This window comes from Bradysia coprophila, assembly GCF_014529535.1.
Source record: "Bradysia coprophila strain Holo2 chromosome X unlocalized genomic scaffold, BU_Bcop_v1 contig_20, whole genome shotgun sequence".
NCBI classification, from domain to species: domain Eukaryota; kingdom Metazoa; phylum Arthropoda; class Insecta; order Diptera; family Sciaridae; genus Bradysia; species Bradysia coprophila.
The window spans coordinates 4,940,016-4,966,746 of NW_023503307.1; the positions used below are offsets into that span (position 1 = coordinate 4,940,016).

The 26,731-nt window shown below is 31.1% G+C and overlaps 1 protein-coding gene across 3 annotated transcripts in view; it reads right to left on the bottom strand.

Annotated features, from left to right (window-relative positions):
* LOC119068621 overlaps window positions 1-26,731 on the bottom strand; it is a 38,281-nt gene that overhangs the window by 5,372 nt on the left and 6,178 nt on the right. For all 3 annotated transcript variants that reach the window (XM_037172283.1, XM_037172282.1, XM_037172285.1), the window contains exons 2-3: window positions 20,438-20,614; window positions 4,785-4,994 (exon numbers count right to left, since the gene is read on the bottom strand). In XM_037172283.1, the coding sequence (XP_037028178.1) occupies window positions 4,785-4,994; window positions 20,438-20,614 (387 nt within the window). The remainder of the gene's footprint in view (window positions 1-4,784; window positions 4,995-20,437; window positions 20,615-26,731) is intronic.

Below are 26,731 nucleotides of genomic sequence, written 5' to 3' on the forward strand. Positions count from 1 at the left end.
ACTCTGTAGCTGTCCAAAAGTTTCAAAGATTTTTTTTTAACAAAAAATAAATGAAATCAACACAATTCCTTATCCTCAAACGAAAATGAAGTGTAGGATGGGGGTGGTATGGCAATCTCGAAAAATTAGCTTTTGCAAAGGAAGACTGATCGAAGTAAACATACCCTTAACTTTGCCTAAATTCCCCCTTAAAAATGATGGTAAATAGACGATAAAAATGAATTCCGTCGCGCAGAATCAGAAAACAGTACCACCAAACAGTATCATGTCGAAAAACAGTATCACACCTGTATCATGTCGATCTACTTGTCTGAAGAAAAATATTTGTTGTACACGACAATCAATTAGAAAAATATTTTGAGGTGGAGTTGATCTGCAGATTATAATTCATGATCAATTGCAGTGATTGCTCTATGCTGTTATTATACTTATAATATAGCAACTGCATACATTTTATATTTTGCGTACTCACGTCTGTGTGCTAATAAAAATTAAATATGTAGTGAAAGTAGACAAGTCATCGCTTATGGTAACGATCCTTATCCTTACTGAGGATCCCATAGGTCCACTTATACTATAATGTACTTGAAACCTTAGACTTAAAAGCGATAACATTAGGTCTGTCTTTTCGGCAAGTGTAGATTTTCGATATCCGATGAGCCGAAAAAAAATATTTACCGAAAAAGTTGCTCAAAAACATACGTGTGAGTTTGCGAGCAGAGCAAGGCTGTTTCTGAATTAATGAATTACGTAGCAGCATCCAATGTACTCTAGTTTATTGCCTGCAGAGTCTTGGCTATCACAAATTACAAAAGGCAAAATTGAAACTTTTACAAAAAAAAATTTAAGAAGCCCATGCGAAAATTGATTATCTCAAAGGAATTTACGCTTCAAAAGAATCGAAAATATTCTTCATGTAATGGAGCATTTTCGGAGGTGGCAAACTGCTATGTAATGGTGAATTCTTGCATGGGATAGTCAAAATAGTTATTTAAGTAGCTGTTTTGGACAACTGATTCTGTGTGATTTAGCTATGTTTAACATCAACTGTCCCAAACCTTTCAATATTTTCGAGCCTTACTTAAGCTTAAAACACACGATCAATTTTGAGTTGCTTAGGCCGACAATTATGCGGAGTTTTCCATTGTAAGACGGTTTGTGGCATACGTTAAACAATGAAAAATGCAGCATAATTGACTCTACAATTGGCTCTATAATTTTCTGAATTACGGGCTTCGATGGGTGCTTCACAACAGGCGACAATATTTTTCTCTTAAGGGAATTAAAAGGCAAAGCTGAATCTTTAGGTTCTACTCATGATCGAAAGTTTTCTTTCCTCTTCAGGAAGCTACTATGGAAACCACAAAAAAAAATTGGTTTTTTGAAAAACCAACTTAAAATAGACTTTCATTGCCCTGCAAACATTTCTTATGAAGATTATCCATGTGCTATGTTTTCTGTTGTAATTTGGTATTGATGATTACAAGTCGTACAACAAATTTGTTTTACACACAACAAAATTGTTGTAACTTACAAAAAAAAAATCAAAATTTACCTATTTTGCCTGGAACCCGTGTTATTCATGCACGTGAAAGTGGTGTAATACAAATAATAAGAAATATAATCAAAATGACTTTCTTCGAAAAGGCTGTGAATTAAATTGAATACTTCTTTTCGGTGTGTACATACTCCATAGTATTATTAAGTTAAACAAAAATGATGACGATAATAATGATGATGATATATTTTGATAGCACATCTGAATCACAGAGAATGTATAATTATGTTGACTATAAGAGTGAAATTTAATTGACGCACCTCAACGATAAAGTTTTTTTTGCTGCTGTTGCTGCCACGATGACGCATCAAATGTTCGACGAGATTTAACAGCTATATACAGCTAACATACCGTTTCCGAATAATAATCTAATTTTTGTTTAATTAAGAAAGTCTGAATTTATGAATCGTTTTGCAGAGAAAAACAATTTTTTCCTTAGCGTGATAAAAGCCAGCAAAATATGCTCAATTAATTAATGGTATAATTACCATTGAATCATCACTTCATTGTATAATGATCGATCTACTAAAGTTTCTTTTGCGCAACTATAATATCTTATGATTGAGTCTAAGAAATTTTATTTAGCTTTGCGATTCTCATCGACAGTGAAATTAATAATTATTACGAAAAATGGAATCTGCCGACTCGAAGGGATTCTACTGTAATTACAGTTTTTGTCGAAATAGTCACAAATTCTGAGAATTTTTAGCATTATTAATTTTAGAAAGGTTTAACCTGTCACAGACGGCAAGCATACTAACAGTTTTACTATCTGATGTATTACTTCTATGGGATCGAAGATTTTCAGAGATTGATTTCAGAAATCTTTTACTTCCATTTGTTTTTAACATGTTTTTTGCTATATAAGACCCCATTAGTCAGGGCATGTCGTTTATTATTGCTGGCGTTGTCGATAACAGATGACAGTTGTCTGTAACAGGTTTATTAGGATAGTGGCTTCGTTTTGTCGACCCGAGAATACCAATGGTATGACTTTGATCGTTTTAAAATCGAAACAAGGCCTATTTATTGGGCTATTATTGAACTTACCGAATTAACTCTTTTCATTATAATCGAAACCTTTTGGACTTTTCGTTCGGATTTATATGACCCACTCTGTACCCGCTGTGACTCTAAAAATTGTCATTTTTGGATTTATAACATACCTTAGCAGCCAAGGCATGAAATACTGAAATTCCAATAGATTTTAACTTGATGAAAGAATTTTCATGTTCTAAACCCATCAATAGCGAATTTTCGAGTGGAGCTGCGACCTTAGTTTAATTTTTATTATTATTTTTATAATACAATCGTTTTGTATAGCAAACAATTCAAACCAAAGAGCAGTGTATCAGTTTGGTAAATACACCATTTGTCTAAAATGATGATGTTATTGAGCCCCGCTAGTGTCCAAGAAGTTTCTAGCATCACTTATATGCCACCATGTGAACAACGTGCTTTAAAAAGGCTTGGAAAAGCTTCGAATATGTCACACAAAGTTATGTGTCTGGGTATGTCTGTGGTAAATTCACATAGATGTTTTCTGCTCATTTCGAAACGTTCTTCTTTTCCTTGTTTTTACGATACACTGTCAAATATCCTGTGGATGTTCTCAATATAAGAACATTCTCGATGGAATAGCTGTTGAATTGTTACATTCGAATCTTTCTGCTCAATTAAATTCAACTTTTCAACAATTCTTCGAACAGTTCAAAAAGTTTAAGCGGAACTTGGATTTAAAATTTTTTAAACTTGATTCAGGCTGTGTCTTACCCGAATATGAGATGTTGACACATTTTTTATGTACGAGGTCTCGTATACTTTACGAAACAAATGGACCTGATCTTGACGATTTGAATATTTTTATTTGATTTGAAGAAAGATATGATCAAGTCATTTTCCAATTGACCATCAATTTATCAGCATGATTTACTGTGACTTATCGGTCCTCGTGAAAATATTTTTGAACTAAGCTGGTTCAATTGGAATAACGAAATTTGAAAGTTTACTTTTCCAAAAGACAAATTACTTGTTTGTAAAATTGCTGTATTAAAATGTAATTTAATTTAATTTACTGCTTTTCAAAACATACCGTACAAAAATGCCGACGAGTCAACGCACCCATTCAAATTATGATTTTGTTGTTTTTTTTTTCGAACAACTTGTACTTCTACTCTATCTGTATGTGCGGTATTAGGAACTTATGTTTTGTAAAGGCAAAAAAAAACTTTCTTCGAAATATAAATTGTTTTAAATTCAATTCATTTGTACAGAAACCAAATTAATCAGATGGAATTATAATAAATTATTCATCGTTAATCATTTCAAATTAAAAGCTATGTAATTGAGTTATTATAATTAGTCGTGTCTGACTGAGTAATTAAATACCATCATTAAAAACATTTTATTTCTTTTTTTCGTCGAACATGCAATTTTTTAAATATATTCAAAAGGAAGTTGTTGTGCAGATATTTTAGATTAAATTTAAAAAAAAGAGCAAAGGAGGAAATGCGAACCCACTTAATATTCACTTAGGGATTGGAAATGCAAACTAAATGAAGCATATAATGAAAAAGAGTCCCACATTAGAATGTCGCAAGCGTTAAATTAAAGTGATTCGATTAAGTAAATTCCATACTCTGCCTCTCTGACAAATATATGCATATCACTTTCACTTTAAATATGTGTTATTGAGCGCTTAAGTTTACCATTAAAATGTAGGGTTGTTTTTTTTCCTCCATTATTCGTTCCTGTGTGTGTTATTTGAATGCACTTCATTATCTTCTTATTAATATCCATTTACCCATGACTCTCTGATATTATATATTTATAGCTGAAGTTTTATGGCATTTCAAATATCAAATGCAACACATAAACTTTCGCTTACACCGCCGAGAAGAGTAATTAAAATAAATTTATGAAATTAAATTGATGAGAGACTCGTAAAGGGAAAATAGTGTTTTTTTTTTTCGTTCACTTGTTGTTGTTGATATGATGGAAATTAAATAGATTGGCTTTAAGAAAATCCAGGAAAATTAAAAAATTATGCATTTGATGCATAATTTAACGTCTCGAAATTAAATTAAACATAAATTCCATAATTTTTATTTCCTGCCATTTGTTGGTGACTATATATACACATTGTTCACACATTTTATAATGCCGTGCGTTCGATGTGATGGGAACAAAATAAAAAAAAAAATTATTTATACATTGTTGCACTTACCACTTGCTTTTCCGAAATCTAATCGCACTAATTGCACCATATAGGGTTCGAGAAGGTTCACATACCACCATGGTATCCGCTCTGGTTTGGTTAGTGAGCACGTTTCCGGTGTATAGAATGCTGATGTTGATCCATCGATTGCTTTTTGTGGAATTCCGGCACCATCTGTTGAAATTTGCATTGGTGCTTTACCAGCTGCTACGTTCAGAACTGATGAAGAAACGAAAAATTGTTAGAAAAAATAGCAAGTAAAGCGTCGATTATGATAGTCGGTTATTATTATACGGTGCTTAGGTATACATCGTTTAAGATAGTGCCAATTTTTGTGTTGCCAATTTTTGTGCTGGCACAAATTATTTGGGCTATCACAAAAATTTTTGAAATTCGTTCAGTTTTTCGTTGTAATAAATTGTAAGAAAATGTTAGTCGACATTCATGATTCTTTATGGTTCTAGTGCACATGAAAGTCGACTAACATTTTCTTACAAAAGTTTCTACTTGTGCAAGTATTTTGAGTGTTGACTTGCTTATTTCAGGGGGTTCGGAAAAATCTGTTTTCACTCAATTTGAATGTTGATTTGTGAATAATTCGACGACTTTCATGTCACTTACAGGAAAGTCACTTAAAGCAGCCAGCTAAATCTGCACTCGAACCATAAAGAATCATGATAATCTCTGATGTTTCATCTCTGCAAAGGTTTCATATATATTACACACTTGTCACGAAGAAGTCGAGGCTTGCCGAGACTGATAGTGACAAGTGTGTACTCTATTTTATCACATAAGCGGAAACGAGACAACAACATAGACCTGAAGTGTAATCTTCGATTTAAACTTCTAGTTAAGTAATTTTGACATCCGAACAACGCGCGTATGTGATAAATGAAATTAAAATCACTTATTGCAACTTAACGAAAGCAGTGGTGATCTTTTGTTTCTTTTCCCATTTATCATTTAAATCAATCAAAACTTCCTTCTTATGAGACTGCAGACGTTTCAAGAAATGAAAAAAAAACTTGCGGTTCACATTAAACTACCACATCTCATCAAAATTCCTAAGGTCAAGTCGGAAATAGTTATTTTCCTAACGCTAGCTAAAATGTTTTTTTAGCAAATGAGAGGAATCGAATTCGCTAAAAAAGCCTAAGTTAGGAACAAAATTCCTAAATGACGTGGGAAGTAAGCGACGAAACTGCGACATTTTAACGCTAGTTAGGAAAAAAGAATTACAAACTCTCACACTATAACGTAAAGCTTTTAAAAAAGGATGATCACTTCACTGCCGATAAGTAAATTATAAGTTAAAATTAACGAAGTAAAAGATTTTGTATACCAATTCGATACTTTGAACAAAAGACGTAACAGATCTATTGCCATATAATTATCATACGCTCATTTTTAAGAGATTAATAACTGTATTGGGAAAGTATTTCAAATATCTAAATTTATTTTATGGAAATCCCAAAAAAATATCTACAAAAATTTACATCTTTTATACGTTGACCTTCAGGTTATTAACAAAATTTAATTTCAAATTTATCTCATTTATAAAAAAAAAATGTTCAATGCTTCACATCCGTATTATAGTGTCATAAAAATGACATAATGTCTTAAATTACCAGCATGAGTTTCTTTTAAAGAACAAACATTATATGGAAGATATTAAAAAAAATCCTTTTCGTTCTCTTAATAGAAAACCTTAAAGATTATATCCTTTAACGATTTCAGACAATTAGTCATCCCTAAACATTTAAGATCGTAAAACCATAGAAATTAAAGGAATGTTAAATGAAAATATTTAAGAGATCGTTCATTAAAGACGTAAGTCACTGTTCGGTTTTTATTTATGGCAGCCTTGTCATAGAGACATGCATTCTTTGATTTTCAGCCATCCGAAGTGTTGGTCATTTCTACTCTCAATAGCCGCTCTGCGATTTGTAGATATTTATCGCAGATAAAATATTTTGCAAATATTCGCGAATTACAAAAACAAATTAACTAGAGGTCAGAATAGAAGGACTCGTACAGTCAAACTATTCTTTGTTTGTCAATAATATAATTCGATGTAAGAGAGACTTGCAAAACTTTAATTCGTAAAAATGGTAAATGGGAGAGTCCCGTAAAACCCTGTATGTGTCTTATCGATGTGGTGGGTCCCTTGACTGAGGTGGTTTAATAAAATTTAGAGTTAATTTACATACATATAATATTATAGATATTGTTATCGAATCTATAACTGCATCTGTTCTAAGTGCTTTCTTCATATTATAATCAAATCTTGTCCTTCAATTGTTTTATCGTGTAAATTGCAATTTAAGTCAATGTAATGTAGAGCTGATTATTTAATTATGTCGTCGTTATCGATAACAGATGACATAGCCGTCCGTATAACAATGTATCTAATGTTTCATTGTTATCGTTTAAATTTCGAGACCACATCAGCTGTCTCCTAGAGGCGAATGTCATTTATGGACGATACCTAACACTAAATTTATAGCCTCAGGTAGATATTTAACCATTGTACTCTATAAAAAAAATATTTTCATAGAAAATATTAAAATAAATATCCAAACAATAGCAGAATCGAAATATTTTAATTGTGATTTCATGACTCATTTTTTTCTTCGTTTTTTTTAAAGTAGTCATTCATAAATACTTGAATATGCTTGAACCTCGCGACTACTTCGCAATATAGAAATTATTATTTTTGTTAATGATGGAATGACATTATTCCATAATTATTTATTAAAATATAAATGAATTGTAATGCTACGTGATTCTTTCAAAATGTCTTTTCAATAAACGAGTTACTTATTACAATAAAATTTAAATGAAACTTGTATTAGAGGCGTTTAGGAATTGAATGTTGTGTATTAATATACACAGTTATTTGCACTTTTCTTTTTTATGACGTAGCGTTAGGTTACCGTTCTTTAAAAAAAATCTATGATCCGCTAAGGAAAAACAACTTGTCAGTTTAGATATGAAAAAAATGTCTTTGAAATATATTGTCACGTTCATTTCTTTGTTTCTTCCCATTTAAACCTGCTTCGAAGCTGATTAAAGAAAGACAGGTTCGTCGTCTTACCGATCAGACGTTGATGTCTTTCGTTTGTTTCAGCGTATTTCTGTTTTGTTTTACTGAAGTTATAAGTATGTTAGCTCATAATCATAAACTTTATTTAATAATTATTTTAAACAAACAAGAAATTAATTCCGATTAATAAACTCAACGGAGATTAATTTAAAATGTTTTTGTGTTGTAATTGAGCTCTTTGCACGATTTACAATGGTGAACTAGTTCCAATTTTTGGATGTTGACCATAAAGTAAGGCAAGAAAAAAAAACAAAAATTTATCTTAAAAAGTAAAAGCTTTCAAAACATTGGAATTAAATGAAATCCATTATGTGTATGTAACCACTGTACCAACTCTTTTGTTAAAAATGTGTCTTACGTACGTTTCAAATGAAATTAAGTCTTATTGTTGTTCTAAAGTCATTTTTTACCGGCGCGACGTAAAGTATAACAATTTTTTTTGACAAAAAATACTTTTTTTTATAAAATAAAATTTCAAGAAAGAATGTGTGTAATTAGGAAAATTACATTTTGTGTTCATGTACATTTGACTCAACCGATTCAGTATGTAATTCGAATTTCACACATTTTTAGACTTCCCATTTTAATGAAGATAGCGAAAGTTTATTGTACATTATCAAAAAGAAAGAAAAATGCACGACGTTGACTCTGGTTAACGCCTCGACTCTACTTGAAATATAATGAAAAAAAAATCATTTATCAAAATCATAACCGCGAAGTGGCATCTTAGTGGAAAATTCCGAAAATAGACAAAAAATTTAAATAAAGACAAAACGAGAGTCGAATAATAATTTGCATTTTAAGTTATGAACTGTGATGCGTTAACCGATTTAAAGGAATTTTACTGGTGTGTGCACATTATTATTCACAATGATATCTAAGGTTCGAAAAACGAATGTCTGTAGAAAGTCTGCAAAATTAAGAGAATGAAAAAAAAAGATTGAATTGGAAACGTCGCACATATATGATCTTCGAGCATGGTTAATGTGAACCATCCTCTGGGCTAATTAACATAATTTGAATTGAATTATGTCACTCCCGTTATAAATTCATTAATTAAAATTGTAATCTCATTCGGAAATCAGATGAAACATTGGCCTAGAAATTATGAAATTAATAAAATGAAGAACAAAAAATTGGTTTCAGGTTTACAATTAAATATCATCGTTACGTTAGCTTAGAAACATGTACCACACAACACCCATACAGAATAATATGATGATGGTATAACTTCTCTGCAACTCTTATTATTTTATTATCATCGCATCACATGAAGTATTGGCTATTATTTACATGTTGTATACACACAGCACATATGTTCATAAATGGACTCGGTATGGTGTAGAAATACGGCAAACTTACATACAATTCACTATTATTTTCTATTTAACCATACAAATAATTCGTTCTTCTCCTCTCTGATTATTGCGGAATTTTTCGTTGTATTACTTACAACGTGCCGATATATTCATATAATGTGGTGTGTAAGAATAAGAGTTTTTCATAAAACTTTTTTAAGAAATGGAATGGTAAACCAACGTTTAATTATATTGTGAATGAAAATCAACAACATCATCATCATTTGTGCATATCATTGATCATTACATGGCATCTTTGTTTTTTATCGAGTTCACATACTAAAGATAAATGTTCGATTATTAACGACTTGCTTCACCTAAAGACTCATTCCATGAGAATTTGTCCCACCCGTAATGTTTTCGTTTCGGATTTTCTACAGAGGCAGATATTTTAGTGTAGATTATTACATTATTACATGACATTAAAGGTATTAGGCGCTGGTAGCACATAAAACAATTTCTATTGCAACATAAAACTGACTCTCCAGATATGCTGGAAGAAAAATGTTACAGGTGGAATTCCTATTGAATAATAAATAGAAAATTTAACAATTCTAGTTGTTTCTACATTTTATAATATATTTCCTCAATCTGACCGGGCCTTACTCATTATTCTTACTTCAAATGTTTTACAGACGGCTATCATAGATTCGATACTTGAAATGTTCTAAGTACTATATCCAGCGGATCGTATCTTACACTTCATTGACATTTTACTATTTTACTCTCGTTGTTATCGATAGCAGATGGCACAACAGATGGACTGCAGAGCAAACCCGATTGTGCAATTACCTTTAAAACTCACAGTATTTCGAATACTCGCCACACATATCTTCAATTCGTTCAAGCAGACCAAATAGATTTGTTTGTTATCCAATAAAAATACTTCTATGTGATTTGACCACATTGCAGTCAACACAAGTTAAGTGCAGAAATTAATTGCATGTAGGTCTCTGTGAAAATCAACGCTCAATACTTTTAATACGTTTTATGTACTGATTGCACTAGACTTGCAGAATTTAATTTTTATTAAAAATTCTTAATATAATGTGTAGTGCCGGACATAGTATTTGCAACCACAATTTAATAATAAATCCTAAATTAAATGATTGTCAACCGTGTACACACTGTAAATAGTAATATGAACCGAGGTTGCCTTTATTAAACCGCGAAAATTTGTGTTTCAAAATATATATAGTCAACAAATATTAATGGTTTTGTAAATTGTTTTTCGTTCTGTAATTTTGTTTTTATGTAATGCGTGGTATACACAAAAATATGCGTAACGATAAATTTATTAAAATTGAAATGACCATAATATTAGGTTGCTGTTGCATTAGGCAATTGTACGAAATGTAAAATAAACAAATTCCGACTTTTATCAATCGCACAAAAAATCTCCAAACGAGGAATAGGCGACGCAGTTACGCAGGTCAGTCTCAACTTCCAATACAATCGGATATAAGGGAATAATGATCATTTGGAGTTTTGGCAATAATACAAATTAATTACAGGTGTCAAAGCTGTAAAAATCTATTAGAGAAGATAAGATTTTCAAATATCTTCATCCGTTCTTTATTTCATTTATTTTTGCCTTCAATTTGCCTGCAATTACCTTTGAAACTACTGTTGATAATCTTTATAGTGTTTGTAATATGTGATTACACCCGATACAGTTTTTTGCGCACAGGGGTGATACTAGTACACGTTATCTTTGAAAAAATTTCTGATGAAACTGTGTTTTTTCTACATCGACATCTTCGGATGGACGGTGAACATGGCCGTCTGAATCCTGATATTCACGTAGAAAATTCGACTGGAAAAGTTAGAGTTACTGTTCGAAAGCAGGCATTGTTGCATGTACAAGTGAATTTTTTTGATTAACTTCAAGATGGCCAAAATGTACGAATTGAATGTAAATCCGTGAAATTGAAAATGACTTTTTTCCGATTCCGATGCACGGATTACAATAATATAAAGCTCGTTGAACTCGCATTTTTATAAATCATTCCCGGTGGATATTGATCAATGATATGTTCAATTAGCAAATTATAGGATAAATGAAATTTTGTTGATTCAGCTTCATTTCCAAAAGGCTGACGATGTATTTCTTTTTGTTTATTGACTTCTTTTTTATGGAGAGACAACTGCGTCACAAACTGTGCTATTGCTACGTTCATGATTTCATCAATACCAAAAGCTTTGCGAAAATGTTCTGCTTATGGTTTTTATTGCTTTTATGTGATGCGAAATTACCTATGCAATTTCTTGACACAATTTTTTTTCCATATTAAAAGCGTATACCCATACCATACAATTTCCATTTCAGCATCGAGTTTAATATTTTTTCTACAAAAAACTATTATTTAAATTTCCAGGCTATTTACATTAACATCAATTTAAAGAAATTTAAATGTCGTCTTTTTTACCATATATTCTGATGAAATTAAATTGTGAAATAGAAAGAAAGAAGCAAAAAAAAACCCGAGCATGTTAACCGATGAAAAGCTAGTTTATGTGGTTATCTGGAAGTTATTGAACCTTTTATAATTTGATTTTGTCTCGGATTACGCTTTGATAAATTTAAAGTTTAATGAAGCTACCCAGATACCCAGAAGACTTAAGTATATAGAAGATATTCCGGCGATCTAAAAGCAAATTGTATACACAAAACAATTCTGATATGAACAATAACTGTGTTCATGGTCTAAATAATTTCCATGAAAATAAAATATTATTTTCGTTTCGTTTTATTTGTCTTTATTATTGTTATCTATCTATTTTTATGGATATTATTGTCATCAGCAATAGAAAATGTATTGTCTTCTATTATGCCGATTTGTTTGGCTAGGCTTTTGAAGAAAATATATTTAAAAAAAATCAAATTTAGGTCTTTCAATACATGTGTACGTGTAGCACATAAATTTGGATGAGCATATTATGAGCAAGTTATTTGTGGTTTCTAGTGCATGCCATTTAATGCTATAGCATAATGGATTGAACAAAATATAAAAAGAAGATTCAGCAAACTAACTTGAATTAAGGGCAATAAATTTGCTGACATTGTTTGTGAAGAATTCTTTTTTTAATTTTATTGAAAGGGTAAATTCAGCGTCAATATGCGGTCAAATCGTATTGAAATGATGCTGCGGTTATTGTAGGAAATTTTTCAATTAGTAGACTACATCAGTATTATACAAACAAAACTTTAATTCAAACGAAAACGTCATACTAATTAGAGCTTTATGATAATACAAGTTGTATTTTAGATAACATTTGATATTAATTAAGATTTAATGCCAATGATCAATCCAGGCGAGGTTGTGTGTGATGAGTGCCATTTACTCAAAAATCAATCAATACATATTTATGGTGATGACAATAGTATGGATCTTATATTTTACTCGTTGCACCACTCAGAAATTAGTCATTGCTGATTTCAGCAAGTAGGACTTCCAACACCAGGAACGTAATGTCACTAATTCGGTATTTTTAAAAAGTAATACATTCAACTAAAATATTACTGCGAACATTCGTGGTTCCCCTCTTGCAAATTTTACATTACACTCCACAGTCATTTCCACCAAAATTAGTAGAAGTGAACCAGGGACTATCAGTAGCTAACCTGTTGCAGACAGCAAGCATATGACCGGTATTATTATCGGGTCTATTACTTCCATCGATCAAAGAATTTTTAATCGGCTGATTCCAAATCTTGTACTTCATTTTTTTAACATGCATTTTACTATATAACGAACCATATTACCCAGAGCCGGTCATTATTTTCTTCGTATCGATAACAGATGAATAGTCGTACGTGACAGGTCAAAACACAAGACATAGTAATGCAATGATCATACACCAAGGAGGAAGGAAATTTTTTGTCCTAATATATTTAAGAGAAGAAAAGATCATTATAGTGATGATTACTGCTTGCCTTTCCATGATTACCGAGTCGAGAAAATTCAAGAAAATCTAGAAGGTGGAAAATGTAAATTGGTTTCTCGAATTTTCAAAATCAATGAAAGTTTTCTCTAAGGCAGTCAGTCGGAATGATTACGACTAATTCTAATTCTAACGATTTTCTCAGATCATTCATTCCATCTTCCCATCTTCTTAAAAGACGAAGCAAAAAAAACCTCTGCCTAGCATTAAAAAGCATGAATTGCTAGAGTTCCCGAATTAACTTCCAAATTTATTGTCATAAGAAGTTGTTATTTACTTAAGATTTAAAAAACATCAATCTCCGAATTACTCAATCGTTATTGAATGCAAATTTATGTTACTCAAATTGGAATTCAAAAAAGAAAGAAGACGAAAGAAAAACATTTCTAGAAAAGAATTAGTATCATTGAACTGTGTGCGAGTGACTTCATTATTCAAATATTTCTGATTCAAGACCTGGGCTGACCAATATTTCTCGATCTCAATTCATTAAACAGTTACTAATAAAACATTATACACATTATGTGTACACATATGTCCATGTCTACGGTATATAGAAAAAAAGTTGACTATTCCACCAGTTTTATTTAAATTGCGACTCATAAATTATCATTAAAATTCAACATTCCATTTCGAATCGTCTTAAATACATTTAATAAACAAATATCGCCAATCGAAAAAATCTAACGGTTCGACGATGTGTATAAATGTAAATTCCTGCAATAGGTATTTGTATCCGATGGATAGAAGAGTTTTTATCTATCGTTTTATAAATTTATTTTATTTTTGGTTCTATTTTTCATTAATACAAAATCGAACGATTTATCAAATCGGTGGCGTTGGTGGTGTCAGAATCTGTCAGATTCATTAGCTTCTTCGTATTGGTATCAAGGGAATGAATCCAAAATTGTGTCCACAGAAAACAATCAAATCATTTAAGATACTGTTATAGTATGTTGTGGTAGGTATAATTTTCCGGTGATAATCGTTTTGGGCTGCTTTATACGTGAGACAAATTATGCAATGTTTTCGGACTTTCTTTTATTGTGAAATTGCCCACAACAAATTAAAATGTAAAATAAAATCCAAAGAGGCAAATGACGATTTCGATTCTTGTTACCTGCAATTTTTATATTTGAGTTTTATGCTCTTCGGTAAGTTAATTACTGGCTTAGAGTATGAGAACTACCAGCAATATAGGCAATTATAGGAATCGTTCAATGTGATAGAGTTTGGTTACGTGTCTTAATGTTTAGAGTAAATAATTTCACTTCGACAAGCCAGCGAGCTTCAAGCATTTCTAAATAATAATAATAAAAAAACGAAAACAAAACAGTATTGTCAAAGTATAATTACGAAAAAAAGTCTTAAAAAATTCTTGCTGTTAACGATGGTATAAGAAGTTCACGTCCAATTAGGCCAGACTGTCTAAGCACACTCACACACACAAAACCATAAGCCAGAGATCCCCAATGAATTTGAAAATTCTAAATTCGCGCACCTTAAATAGCAAAAAGCGTCAGATCATTTATTCAGCGTACCAAATCAACGGTGTATTCAAAATTTAATTAACCCAATTCAGATTTTTTTGGACTGTTACCACTCAGAATGAATGTGTACGGAATTAACGAGTTTGAAACAAAACAAACAAATCATTCGGCGTCGACGTACAATATATATACACAAATCATGAAGACATATTTTTGTAAATTAGTCGTTCGTTAATTCATATAACTGCAACTGAAATTTTTGTATGTGCATACGGGGAAAAGAGCTATACTTTCACATTGCTTTATGATAATAATGAAAAGTTATTGTCTAAACAAACATCGGAACGATTGTTATTGTAATAGAAGCGGTTGACATGATAATCTAATTAACGGACTGTAACCTTATTTCTTGGCTAAATTTTTATTTAATGTTGTATACTTGAGCTGAAAGAAAATCTAATGAACACAAAAATGAATTTCTTGATGAATTCTTTTTAGCACGCTTTTCTAGTCCTTTTAACACCTGCAAATGACCTTAATAACAATAATTGATCGTAATTTGTTTCTATACCTATACTAAAACTAAACTGTGAACATCATCGCGGCAGCATTTTTACTTATTCTGAACAAGAGAATATACTTTGCAATCTTGTCATGTTTTACACTTTTCATAATTTTTATTGTTTGAAATGATCAAACGATATTTTGTTGTTATGATGATGATGACGACATTCAAAAAAAAAGTAAGACGTTCAGACACACAGACTTTACTTACATTTTAACATCTCATTTCCAACGAGGTCAATTGAGTCATGTGCAGAAAATTTCACTAGATTTCGTGAGATTATTATAATGTTGTGTGAATGTACGTGTACTTACACAGATTGCGTCTATAAAAATATATATAATACACAAAGAAAACACAGTTCTTTATGCTTCTCTATTTATGAAAAAAAAAATTAAATTCATCGAATGGGAAATGGTGTACAGGATAGAACAGAGAATGCAACAAAAGCAACAATAAAACTATGTGTACGTGAAACTACTATTATGCTATTTTCATCGATGAATACAATATAACTGGTGATGCACTTTTCTTTTCATAGAAAAGTTACTTTTATGATAATAGAAACGAGAAACGAAAAGAAAAAAAAATCTTTTCTAAACATCCGACGAACGTTAAGATGTCCGAACTTTCTTTATGTAAACGAAATTATGTTCGAGTATCCACTGTTAGCTGAATTGTCTTTTACGTTCGGAACAACGAACCAAATTTAGTAAACCACAATGCTTTGTGGTCGATGAAACCTCTTTTAAATCTACCGAGTTTTGTTGTAGCAATTTTAAACGGTCGATTAGGCAACATACATTCGCGGCAACATTCAATTTTGATTTTACAATTTTACAACATGTATACAGCAGGTATTCTGTGCTTGAATGTGCGGGAATTTTAATTGCGAGTTAGGAGTTATAGGAATAGTCAGCAAGTCTCCCAATGAGGTTCGTAACTAATTCAATGAAATAACAGCTATTCCAATCACATCATAAATCAATCAATTCTAAAGCTGAGGGCAACGAATTCGATCATTTTTCTGTTGTGTTTTTAAAGCTAATTTAGCTATAATACTGACACAGATAACAATGGTTAGACTATGAAATAAGAATTATCCTACGAATCCTGCCCACGTTTTAATTTTGAAATTTTGTCGTGTTATAAAAGTAACACTTCGTACATGATTCACTTGTAGAATGAGTAACACTTCTACTCAACCCAGCGGAAACTAGTCACTTTAATGAAGTGGTATTATTGTTGGTCCGTTTGACATGACAGGTACTCCAAATGATTAGGAAGTTGTCCTTACTGTAACGAGCATAGCTCTGTAGCTTTTGAAGTAAAATCTATATCAGACGACCACAACTTATTAGGAATTTGTAAATGGGAATTGTACTACAATTATTGTAGACAAAAAAAAAACAACAATAAACCAGTCATTATCTAATTCATTTAAGACAGTGACAGTGCAATGATATGCTATGCTACAACATATTATAACATAGATAGCACATTTGGACGCTGCGAAAGTAATTCATTACACGAGGTAACAATTTTGTGAATTCTCAAGTGTGTTTTTGGTAATCGTCTTTTCGATATCGATTTGTTGATTTCGCTAAATTTTCGAAATTGAGAAATTAACTGACGAGAAATTCGGAAGTGATTTCTGTAAATTTTTAGAAAATAATTTTATCAAAATTAGTAACCAATTATATGAAGACCCGACCTGTAAGCTAAGTTTACAAGAAAAGTAATTACTAAACACGCTTCCGTTTGCTGAACATAAATTGCCCTTCATTATGCTATTCCAATTTGCACAGCAAAAATGAATAATTTATTATTACTGTAAACATGTAAGCATGTAAACGAGTTACTACTATGCTACAAAACAATAGGTCTATCCGTAAACTATTTGCTTACGCTTCAATTGAATGTAATCAATATTCTCCTAAATGATGGAGCAAAAAAAAAACGAACAACAACCAACGATAAACAAAGTCTGAAGTAGAAAAAAAAAAGTTTATAATTGAATTACACATATCCAGCGATCGGATGAATGGAACATTGTTTCGAGGAATAATTTTGTTAATGAATTATAAATAGTTTCCAAGATCAAGAGCATTTATTATTCGTTATATATCCATACTCCATATAATACGCTCACAACCTTCACAAATAAGATCAGCAACAAACCAACAAAAAAAAAGTTATGTGTATAAAACAGCGACTTACAAATCGTGACTGCACGACAAAAGAAAGTAATGGGTGGGTATATAATTTATTTAAATCAACACAGCACAAGTGTATTCTGAAACACAATATCAAACTGAGAATAAAGACAACAACAAGTATAAGAAAACGAAGAAAAAAAAATTATCTGTAGCAACACATAAAAACTGATCTTTTAAATCTTTTGAAGATCATGCTAAAATCGGAATCTATTGTTGGTGAGTGATGAAGGTCTTTTGTTTTATTTGATTTAATGTTTTGAAATGAAAAATTATTTATTTAAATTTTTGTCTTATGGCAGAGATGCCACTTTCTTTGTAAAGAAAAAAAAAACATTTTCTTCCGTGGAATAGTTTAAATTGATTTTTTCTTCTTCTCTATTTCCATTGCCTCCGGTAAGTGTTAAATAACATTTCTTGCAATAGAAAACAAGAAAGATAAGAAGAAAAAAAAATCGAATTTATAGGTTAATAACAGACAACTACTATGCATATGGTGTTAATTAATTCAGAATTGTACTTTTCCATATAATATGCTTAACGACGAGATAGAGAGACTGGGTGTTGTTGTTCGGTATACATGAATACATTGTAAGCGTTAAGAAAAAAATTACAATATTATGCTGAGGCACTCAACACTCAAGAGTTTGATGTTATAATATAATTTTAACGGATTATTAAACCTGACCTGAATAACTTCGATATATTTAGCTGAAACGAAAAAAAAATGATGTGACCAGATGAGGTAGTTCATTAATTGAATGAGACATAATTTTGGACCACAATATTTTGGGTTTTACATTCTGTTTTTCCATTAATTCTTTTAGAAGAATCTACGAACTGAAAAAAAAACTTTTAAAATCCGTCAGCTAGAGAGTGTCTTTCTGACAAATCAAGTATTCAAAAATTCACGTAAATTTCTTGAAAGTTTTTTGATTTGTCAATCAAGATTTAATAGTCATTCAAGTCTAGTCGTTGAATAGTCACTCATCCAATAGTTTGACCAGAGATAAAAAAGAGATAAAATTTAAAGTCTATGTGAGTTGTTGGGTCTGTCTAGGACAGTAAACGAAAGAAAAGAATATCTCATGTGTTATGTAAAAGATTCACGCTGTAGACATACATTAACTCTCTGCTTTAAACATAAGGTACGTACGGTTTTCGATGTTACTTAGCATGTAAAGAATCAATTTGTGAATACTACGATATTTCCATATATGGAAACTCCATGTCAGTCAGTCTTAATATTAAGTTCCCAAGAACTCATTGAATCCGTTGAACTCAATGAACTTTGGGGAACCCAAAGGGACTTGAAAACTTGAAAGCCAACTAGACTGGGCTTGGTGTTTTTAAGATTCTTTGGGAGGCAGATAAAATTCACAAAGAAAAATTCCCGATAATCATTCACTTTGCAATCAGAATTCTTCAATTAAAATTCTTTTGAGCAACCATCAACGCACGGTCATTATAAATGATCATATTATATTTATTAAAAATATCATTTAGTGACACTCCCAGAAATATTTGTTCGAAATTACATCCACCTCACACAACGTTCGATGGTTTCATTTTGATTATTATTTGCGCAAAAAAAAAACGTAAAGCTTTGACGACGACGCAAAGATTTCGAAATGTTTATTTATTTTGCTGAATGATAATGAGCAATTATAAAGACATAATTAATCATGTGTCTACTTTATTTATTTTGTGTTTTTTTGTTTCTTTATTTATGGGCTTGTGGTGTGACATTGATGAATTACATTTATATTCGACAGACAGAACCTCTTTACAAAATGAAGACGCCAAAGATAAAAGCCATTGAACTACAGACAAAATATTTCTCAAAAATGTTCAATTCTACTTAGACTTTTCAATCGCTTCGCTTGGGGTACGGTAATGGTCGGTGACTTTATCCAACCAAGAACATTTTCAATTAAAAGTTAACCTTTTCGATCCGTTGTTTATCGACAAATTTCAATTAAAAACCTCTAAAATAACAAAAAAAATTGCTACGCCCACATTCTGCTAATCATCCCAACCGAACAATGTGATTGATGACCCATTCTACATCGAATGTGTGTATACTTACTAACCCAATTCTTTAATTCATTCAGAGTGCGCAACAATGTATTTTATACGTTGAAAATTCCACAATTTTAATACAAAATGCGGCTTCGAACAAAACGAACACCAAAACAAAATGATTTACTTAGCCTTGACCCTTATTCTTCTTCAGCATATTTCCGTATTGAATTTAAAATGAATAAAAAAGGCTTACATAAACTACCACAAACCAGAAGAATTGGAAACAGAAATGAAGAGATGTGACGTCAAGTGCATCTTGGTACACACAGATACAATAATACAGAGATTTTGTTAAAAATGCGTTCCACTGTTAAATTGAATTGACCAGCATGATGGTGAGATGGCGTGATATTTATTAAAATTCTTTGGAATTTGTTCAACTTGAGCAAAGACGTCTCAAGTGAAGTGTGTGTGTTGTTCAGTGTACGAAAGATAAAGCAATTTTATAATAAACTTTTTTTTTGCTTCTTGCTGTTGATGTATAGCATATCGATGTTCACGTACAAAACGTTACATATATATGTATAAGATACTACGTAGCTGTAATACCCCATAACAAAATGTGAATCTTTTTAATTGATACAAGTTCAGCTGGTTTTATTACATTAAAAATATGTTTTGGTATTTTTTCAATAAAATATCATGGAAAAACGATTTGTTTCATAAATACCGTTACATTTCTTCTTGTACAATTTATTGGTTATCGTTAATTAATTCAAAAGAAATTTTTAATTTTTTTTTTTTCACTAAGTTATTCATACAATATACCCACACCAAACAATAAATTATGTAAATTTGAGATAACACGTGTTCGATTTGTCCCGAGATAATGTTACATTCATTTAAAGAAAAAAAAAAACTTTTCTTTTCGAGCTTAGTAATATAAATTAAACTTACCGCAAAATGGAATTCCTTCGGGTATCCAAACTCCACTATCACAGACTCGTCGAGCTGGTCCTAACAACTCAAAGCCTCGTTCACACGAATACGAGGCAACAGCTCCATTTCCCAGCGCTTCGTCGGAAAATGTAACCGAACTATGTGCAGGTGAACCAGGAAAACTACACGATTGACCTGTTAAGAATAAAATTTATGAAATCGGTTTCTTTTCATGTAGAACCAAATATTTTTTTAAAAGAAAAAAACTAGAATATTGTCTTGAACACAGAGGTTGGACAAATGTCCCTATTAAAAAAAAAAGTTTCTCTATATGTTTCCAAGTGTAGAATTCGGATCGGAGTCGAGGGAGGACTCACTTCAGTAAATCTCAGTAAATCAAAAATGTGTTTTCATTAATTAAGAACATTTGTGTGGTATTACGGCGATTAGGATGTTTGTTGTGATATTGACATAAAAAAAATATTTTCTGTGATTTACTGACTCCGAAATGTGTCCTCCTCACTCGTAGTACATAAATTTATCATATTATCCTTTTCTGAACGAGTGATGTGTTCTAGACAAGAATTTATAGTGAAATGTATAGTAAAACAGTAAAACTAAAGAAGGACATGCCCTGGTGACCACTTAGAACTAAAAGTGACAAGACATAAGGTGCAATATTTAGTGTTTCGTTTACCGGCTATAAAAGGTCAACTGAGAGAAGACACGTACGATTGTAAAGTAAAAGTGTTAAATCAAAACAGGCAGTTTTTGGTCAGAACCTATTACTGCTATATTGATTTACCTAATAAACTGAAATTTACCGATGTTTTCCAAAAAAAAATCGTTAAATCCAGTAAAAATGTTTCTGCAAATTTTCGATAAATGAATTTACCAATAATAGGGCAACTGCAAGAATTTCACTTAGTGAAGAACTGAGCAACAATTTGCACCAACAATTTAACTATCGGTTTCCCCCTTGAACCACTTTTTTGGATTACAGAAATTACAGAGGCAGAGCCAATCAAGAATGAGGATTCTCCAAAATTTGGATAGATCATCATTCATCACCCACCAGCAATGCTACACATTAAACAAATGCTGACGATACGCTACGTGTAGGTTTAAAATTGATGTTTTTTTTTGTTTAAAAAAAAATATCTTATTCTACTACATCATTGAACTGGTTATGAGAATTCGGAATATCCGGTATTTATAAGTGCTCCCATTGAAGTAATAAACGATTTTCGATTATTGGTCCGACCGTCATTGTTTATATCGCCTACATATGTATGTAATACGAATCGTTTTACTCTTAACCGAAATTTCTATTCATTTTTTTCGGTTTTGTTTTTGTTTTATACTCCTCGTATGCGATTAACCTATTTTTTTCGGGTAATAAAAAAAAAAAAAAAATTATTAAAACCGAAATATTTAAAAACTTGCTGACAGTAAGGCATAATAAAATATTAAAGAAATCTTTCAACAGGTACATATTATACGTGAAGATTAAAAAAGATTGTTTTTTCTCTCTCTTTTATTTTAAATGTACTTGTTGACGATACAACTATTTAGCAGCATTAAATTAATTTTAAAATTCTTTAAAAGACTTTCCGCTCAAAGATTTTTTTTTGTTAAATTAAAGGTCGTGACTATGAAATTGATTTTCTTTTCTAACAAAATCACAAAAATTTATGGGATCACTTATTTGATGTTAATGGCGAAATTTAAATTGATTTTTTTTTGCCCCAGCAAAATATTTGGCTTTTGTTGTGTTGAAAAGAGGTTTTATGTTGTAAGACAGATGGTGGTATGAATATTATATCCATCATTGTTTGATTATTTATTGTTCTTAGCCTTAACCTTTGAATTTTTTTTTTATTTGAAAAATTACTCAAAATCACAATCTTATTAAAGGGTATGCGTGTAGTCTCTAATTAAAATAAGAAGAAGAAAAAACTTGTAAAAACTTATTATTATCACACGCAATTTATTATGTATTCATGGGTACGTATATACGTATACAAGTGATATGGGAAAGTAATAATTTCTGCATTGAAATTTTCGTGTGAATTATGGTAGATATTTTTGAGATTTTTACTCAGCAATTTTATAATAAAACATTATTTTTTCGCGAAGGATTTATTATGGCAAGTTAAACGAGAATTTATATTTTCTTCTTTGCATTTTATAAACCTTAAAAAAATATTTTCTTTATATTTGTGCATTGCTCGATAGAGAGTGTTCTCATGGAAATTTATGATTTAACTCAAAAACATAACAAATCTTAAATAATTATTATTTTACAGTGGAATTCAGGTCAGTCAGGTGCTTAATGTTGGGTTGGTTTCAGTATGTACATTTAGTATTTTATAATTTTTGCGCGTTTTAAATTTATATCTCTAACCGCACCACACTCAGAGACAGACCAGATATATAACGTAAGATATGCCTACGAAATATGAGATTTGTTTTATGTCAGGAAAATGCAAAACAGAAATTATTTTTATTAAAGATCAGAATTCCTTACAGTGTACTGACAGAACGAGTCGAAGACCCATTCAAATCAATGAAATATTAATTTGTTTTGACTTTATTTCTAACATTTACACAATCAAAATGTGGAAATAATAAAATCTTATTTGCTACGGTTTCATTTTGATTTTTGGTTTGTATTTGAAAGATATTTCGATTATGGTTGGTTGCGTTCTATTTATGCCTTTACAACAAATGTGGTCGTCGTCGCACAGTTCTATTCGAAATCTCTCTAGCGGAAATGAGAATTAGATTGGAGTCTCAATCAGTTAACGAAGGTCCTCGACACACGAAACGTCCTCATCGCATAAAAATTAATCCTTACTGATGGTTCAATTAAGATCATTTTGTAATCAGTGAGTGTATCAGTGTGGAATACAAAAATCTTTTACTGCAATTGTTTTAACATACATAGGCAAAGATTTGCTCACCGCTTATTTTTGTTGTTGTTGTCAATAAATAGATGACTGTTGTATTCAAAGACTTTTTAAAATTTACTACTGAACTTAGTTCAGTACTACAAATTTTGATTTAGTCTAGTCGACTTTAATCACTGTACGTCTAAAAAACAGAAGTGGTATCATTAGAAAGCAGTTATGTCATAAGTCAAGATCAGTTTCTGTTGAGATTTGTATATCAGTTCGTAGAGTAATTAGTTGAGAAAAGTTTCAAAGGGGTGCGTGAAATTTTATGATTTTTTTAAAACGGATATCATCTATGCCCATTTACCTAAGTGATGTTTTTAGATCCCCCAGAGTCACTCTACGTAGAACCACAGTCTCTTTTTTAGTACATTGAGTTTCAACTTTATTTTGGTTCAGTAGGTTCGAGATTGGATACATCAACTTTGAAAACGACAGTAAACGACTATTATTCAACTTTCGGTTACGGGTTACAAAAAGGCAATTTTTATGTAAAAAATGTCGATTTCACAGAGAAAATGAATTTAATCATTTATTCGGCATATGTGCTTTCAAAATGTTGTGTGTACTCTAATATTGGTTGTATAACTACCATTAGCTAGAGATTTCCTATCTTTTTTTTACGAAAATCAACTAAAACTAACAATATCACTAAAAAGCACAATAAATTTTTAAAATTTCATAAGAACTTAATCCATCAAAACCTTCTTTCTGAATAAATTTATCGAAATAAAATTTGGTAATTTGGTCAGAAAAACACCAAATATTCACCTTTCGTTTTCAATTATAAATTTTATAGTTACGAAAAAAAAAAGATTTAGACAAAAAAAAACTAAAAATTTTCGCCTCAATTTAAATTTCATATTTTAAAACTCACGTAAAATATGCTATTTAAAGCATAAAACCTTAAGCACCAAAAAATACCGGCTGACTGAACATGAGCACATTTGAGTATAAATTTTTAAATTAACAAAAATTACAATAATTACTTCTAAACATAAGTCAGTACGATCCAGTGTCGAGTTGCATAACCAATTACATTTTTTTTGTAAAAGAAGAAAAGAAGAGGAAAAAAACGGCAACCAACTTTTATACCAGATGCACATACCACTATATACTTGATAGAAGAAAAGTTGTTTTAACCGTAATCTATATGATACACTGATAGCATTTTAAGCGTAGAAGAAATGCTCGAATGTTCGTTATGTTCGTATGTTTTTTTTTCTGGTGCTGTGTTGAACTTTTTATTTTTAATAAAATAAGTAAACAAGGAACATGATGAAAAGAGTTCTAGTAAAGTGGAAATAAGCTAACTGTAGTTTTCTTACGGACGATAAAATAGTCCAAACGAAACTTCGTTGGTGATTATTTTTATGAAACAATTTAATGTTAGGATTTGTATCCAAACGATGCACTTTAACAATACCGAAAGAATTTTACGCCTTATTATCTTATTCAATAAATAAAATGCATCCATAATCGATGTAATAAATGTTCTGTGAACTATAGAGAGAGGATAAAAAAAATTCTTCACCGACTAGACATGATAATGTTTTCTATTGTGCACAATGTCGTTTAGATATGAAATGGTTATTTTTTTCGATGATGGTTAGAAGAACAAAAATCCGAAAAACATATCAACCCATACGGGTTGGGTTCTGATCCATATCGGTACACAAAGTTGTTGTATTTGTACGAAAGAATTTGGTTGTAGGTTTTTTGATTGTGGCGAAACATATTTTAATACTTATTTTGAATCTATTTGGTCCCCTGTTTCGGTTGCCACAACGACTTTCGCTTCTAAAATTTTTAATGAAATAATACATGTTGACAGTAGTGCGATCGAAGTAGTGCGTTAATGGATTTTCATGCATATATTTAAGCACTAGTGCGTAAAAGGAACGTTTGTAAAACTGAGGATCCCACTTCTGTCCATTTCTGTTCCTAAACCGGAATTTTGCGCATTCGATGTGTTGTCAACCCCGTCTTCGGCTCAGTCGGATAATTGTCTGATGCAGATTATAACCATTCTGTGAGTAATATCATAAAATTCTACTTTTAAACTTCTGAACTAATAATAGCTAGATGTTGAAAAAGGTCAAAAAGGCAGTAGTCGTCAGAGAAAACCTTGAAAAAAATATTTTTCAAGAAATTTGAGAAATTTTGTGACTTTAAAAAATTGCAGAATTTTTTGTGAAATTAATTTTTTATTTTTTTCCCTAGCAACTTAAAATGGAAAGGAATGAAAACCATCTCACAGTCCCTTGACATTTTTTCTAACGGCTGACAAAATACTGTTGTCGTAGGTAGAGTCTTAGAATGGTAAATTAAACAAATACATAAAAAAGCGAATCGTATTAATACTCAAAAACAACAACAACAACCACCGCACCGATGAATGGAACAATAAAACTATATTTAAATGTTAAAACGGAATTGTTCTAAGCTTGAGGCCAGACACAAGAATCGATAACAATTAAAATAGTTTGCATACCATTTTCTTAGCGAATGAATCGTGATCGTAATATTAAAACGATAGAATTGGAATGATACGTGCTAAAAGTCATTAGAGTTGCTTCACTCGTTTGAATAATAAATTCAACTGCACCATAAATATATTCACAAAAGAAAGAAAGAAACAAACTCATTGGAAATGAGGCTGGTCGATTAATCATATCTGGTAGGAGTTTCCCTTCGACAGATTTTATTTTCCTAGTTTCCAGCTTTATGGTTCAATTATCTAACTCTTGGATAATTGCTGATGAGATTTCCATTAACAAACAGTGGCTAACTTTTAGAAACCAGTCGGTGTAATTACAAATTTTTGTTAGTCTAAATCCACATATTTTGAGAGTTCTTTAAAGGTACCAACTGAATGTCTTAGAGGCACCATTTCACATACCAAATAAATGCGCTTCAAGTCAAGTATTGATCAATTAGTTTTGGTGTTTTTATTAAAAATTCTTTCGCACTGTGTGAGAATAGAGTTGCGCTCTACTTTACACATATTTAATTGTTGTTTTCGTTATTATTGAACGTACGAAACTTATTCTACAGATCCAGTCCTCTCATCCCACATATATTTTCTATGGAAATAACAGTTGGCACTGATGGCGACTAGGAGATAACGGTATTTTTCACTATTTTTTAAAGTTACTATGTAATATGCCCTACAGGGACCACATTAATGAAAATATTTTAGTGAATTTTCGCAAATTTTAGTGATGCTTCCCAATCGTAAAAATTACTAAATTCTCGCTTATTTCCGGTCCACAATAAACAAAACGTTGTTCCTAACTTATGCTAAAGGACTTCAGCATGCGTTAGGAAAAATAATATTCATTTAAGGGTTGGG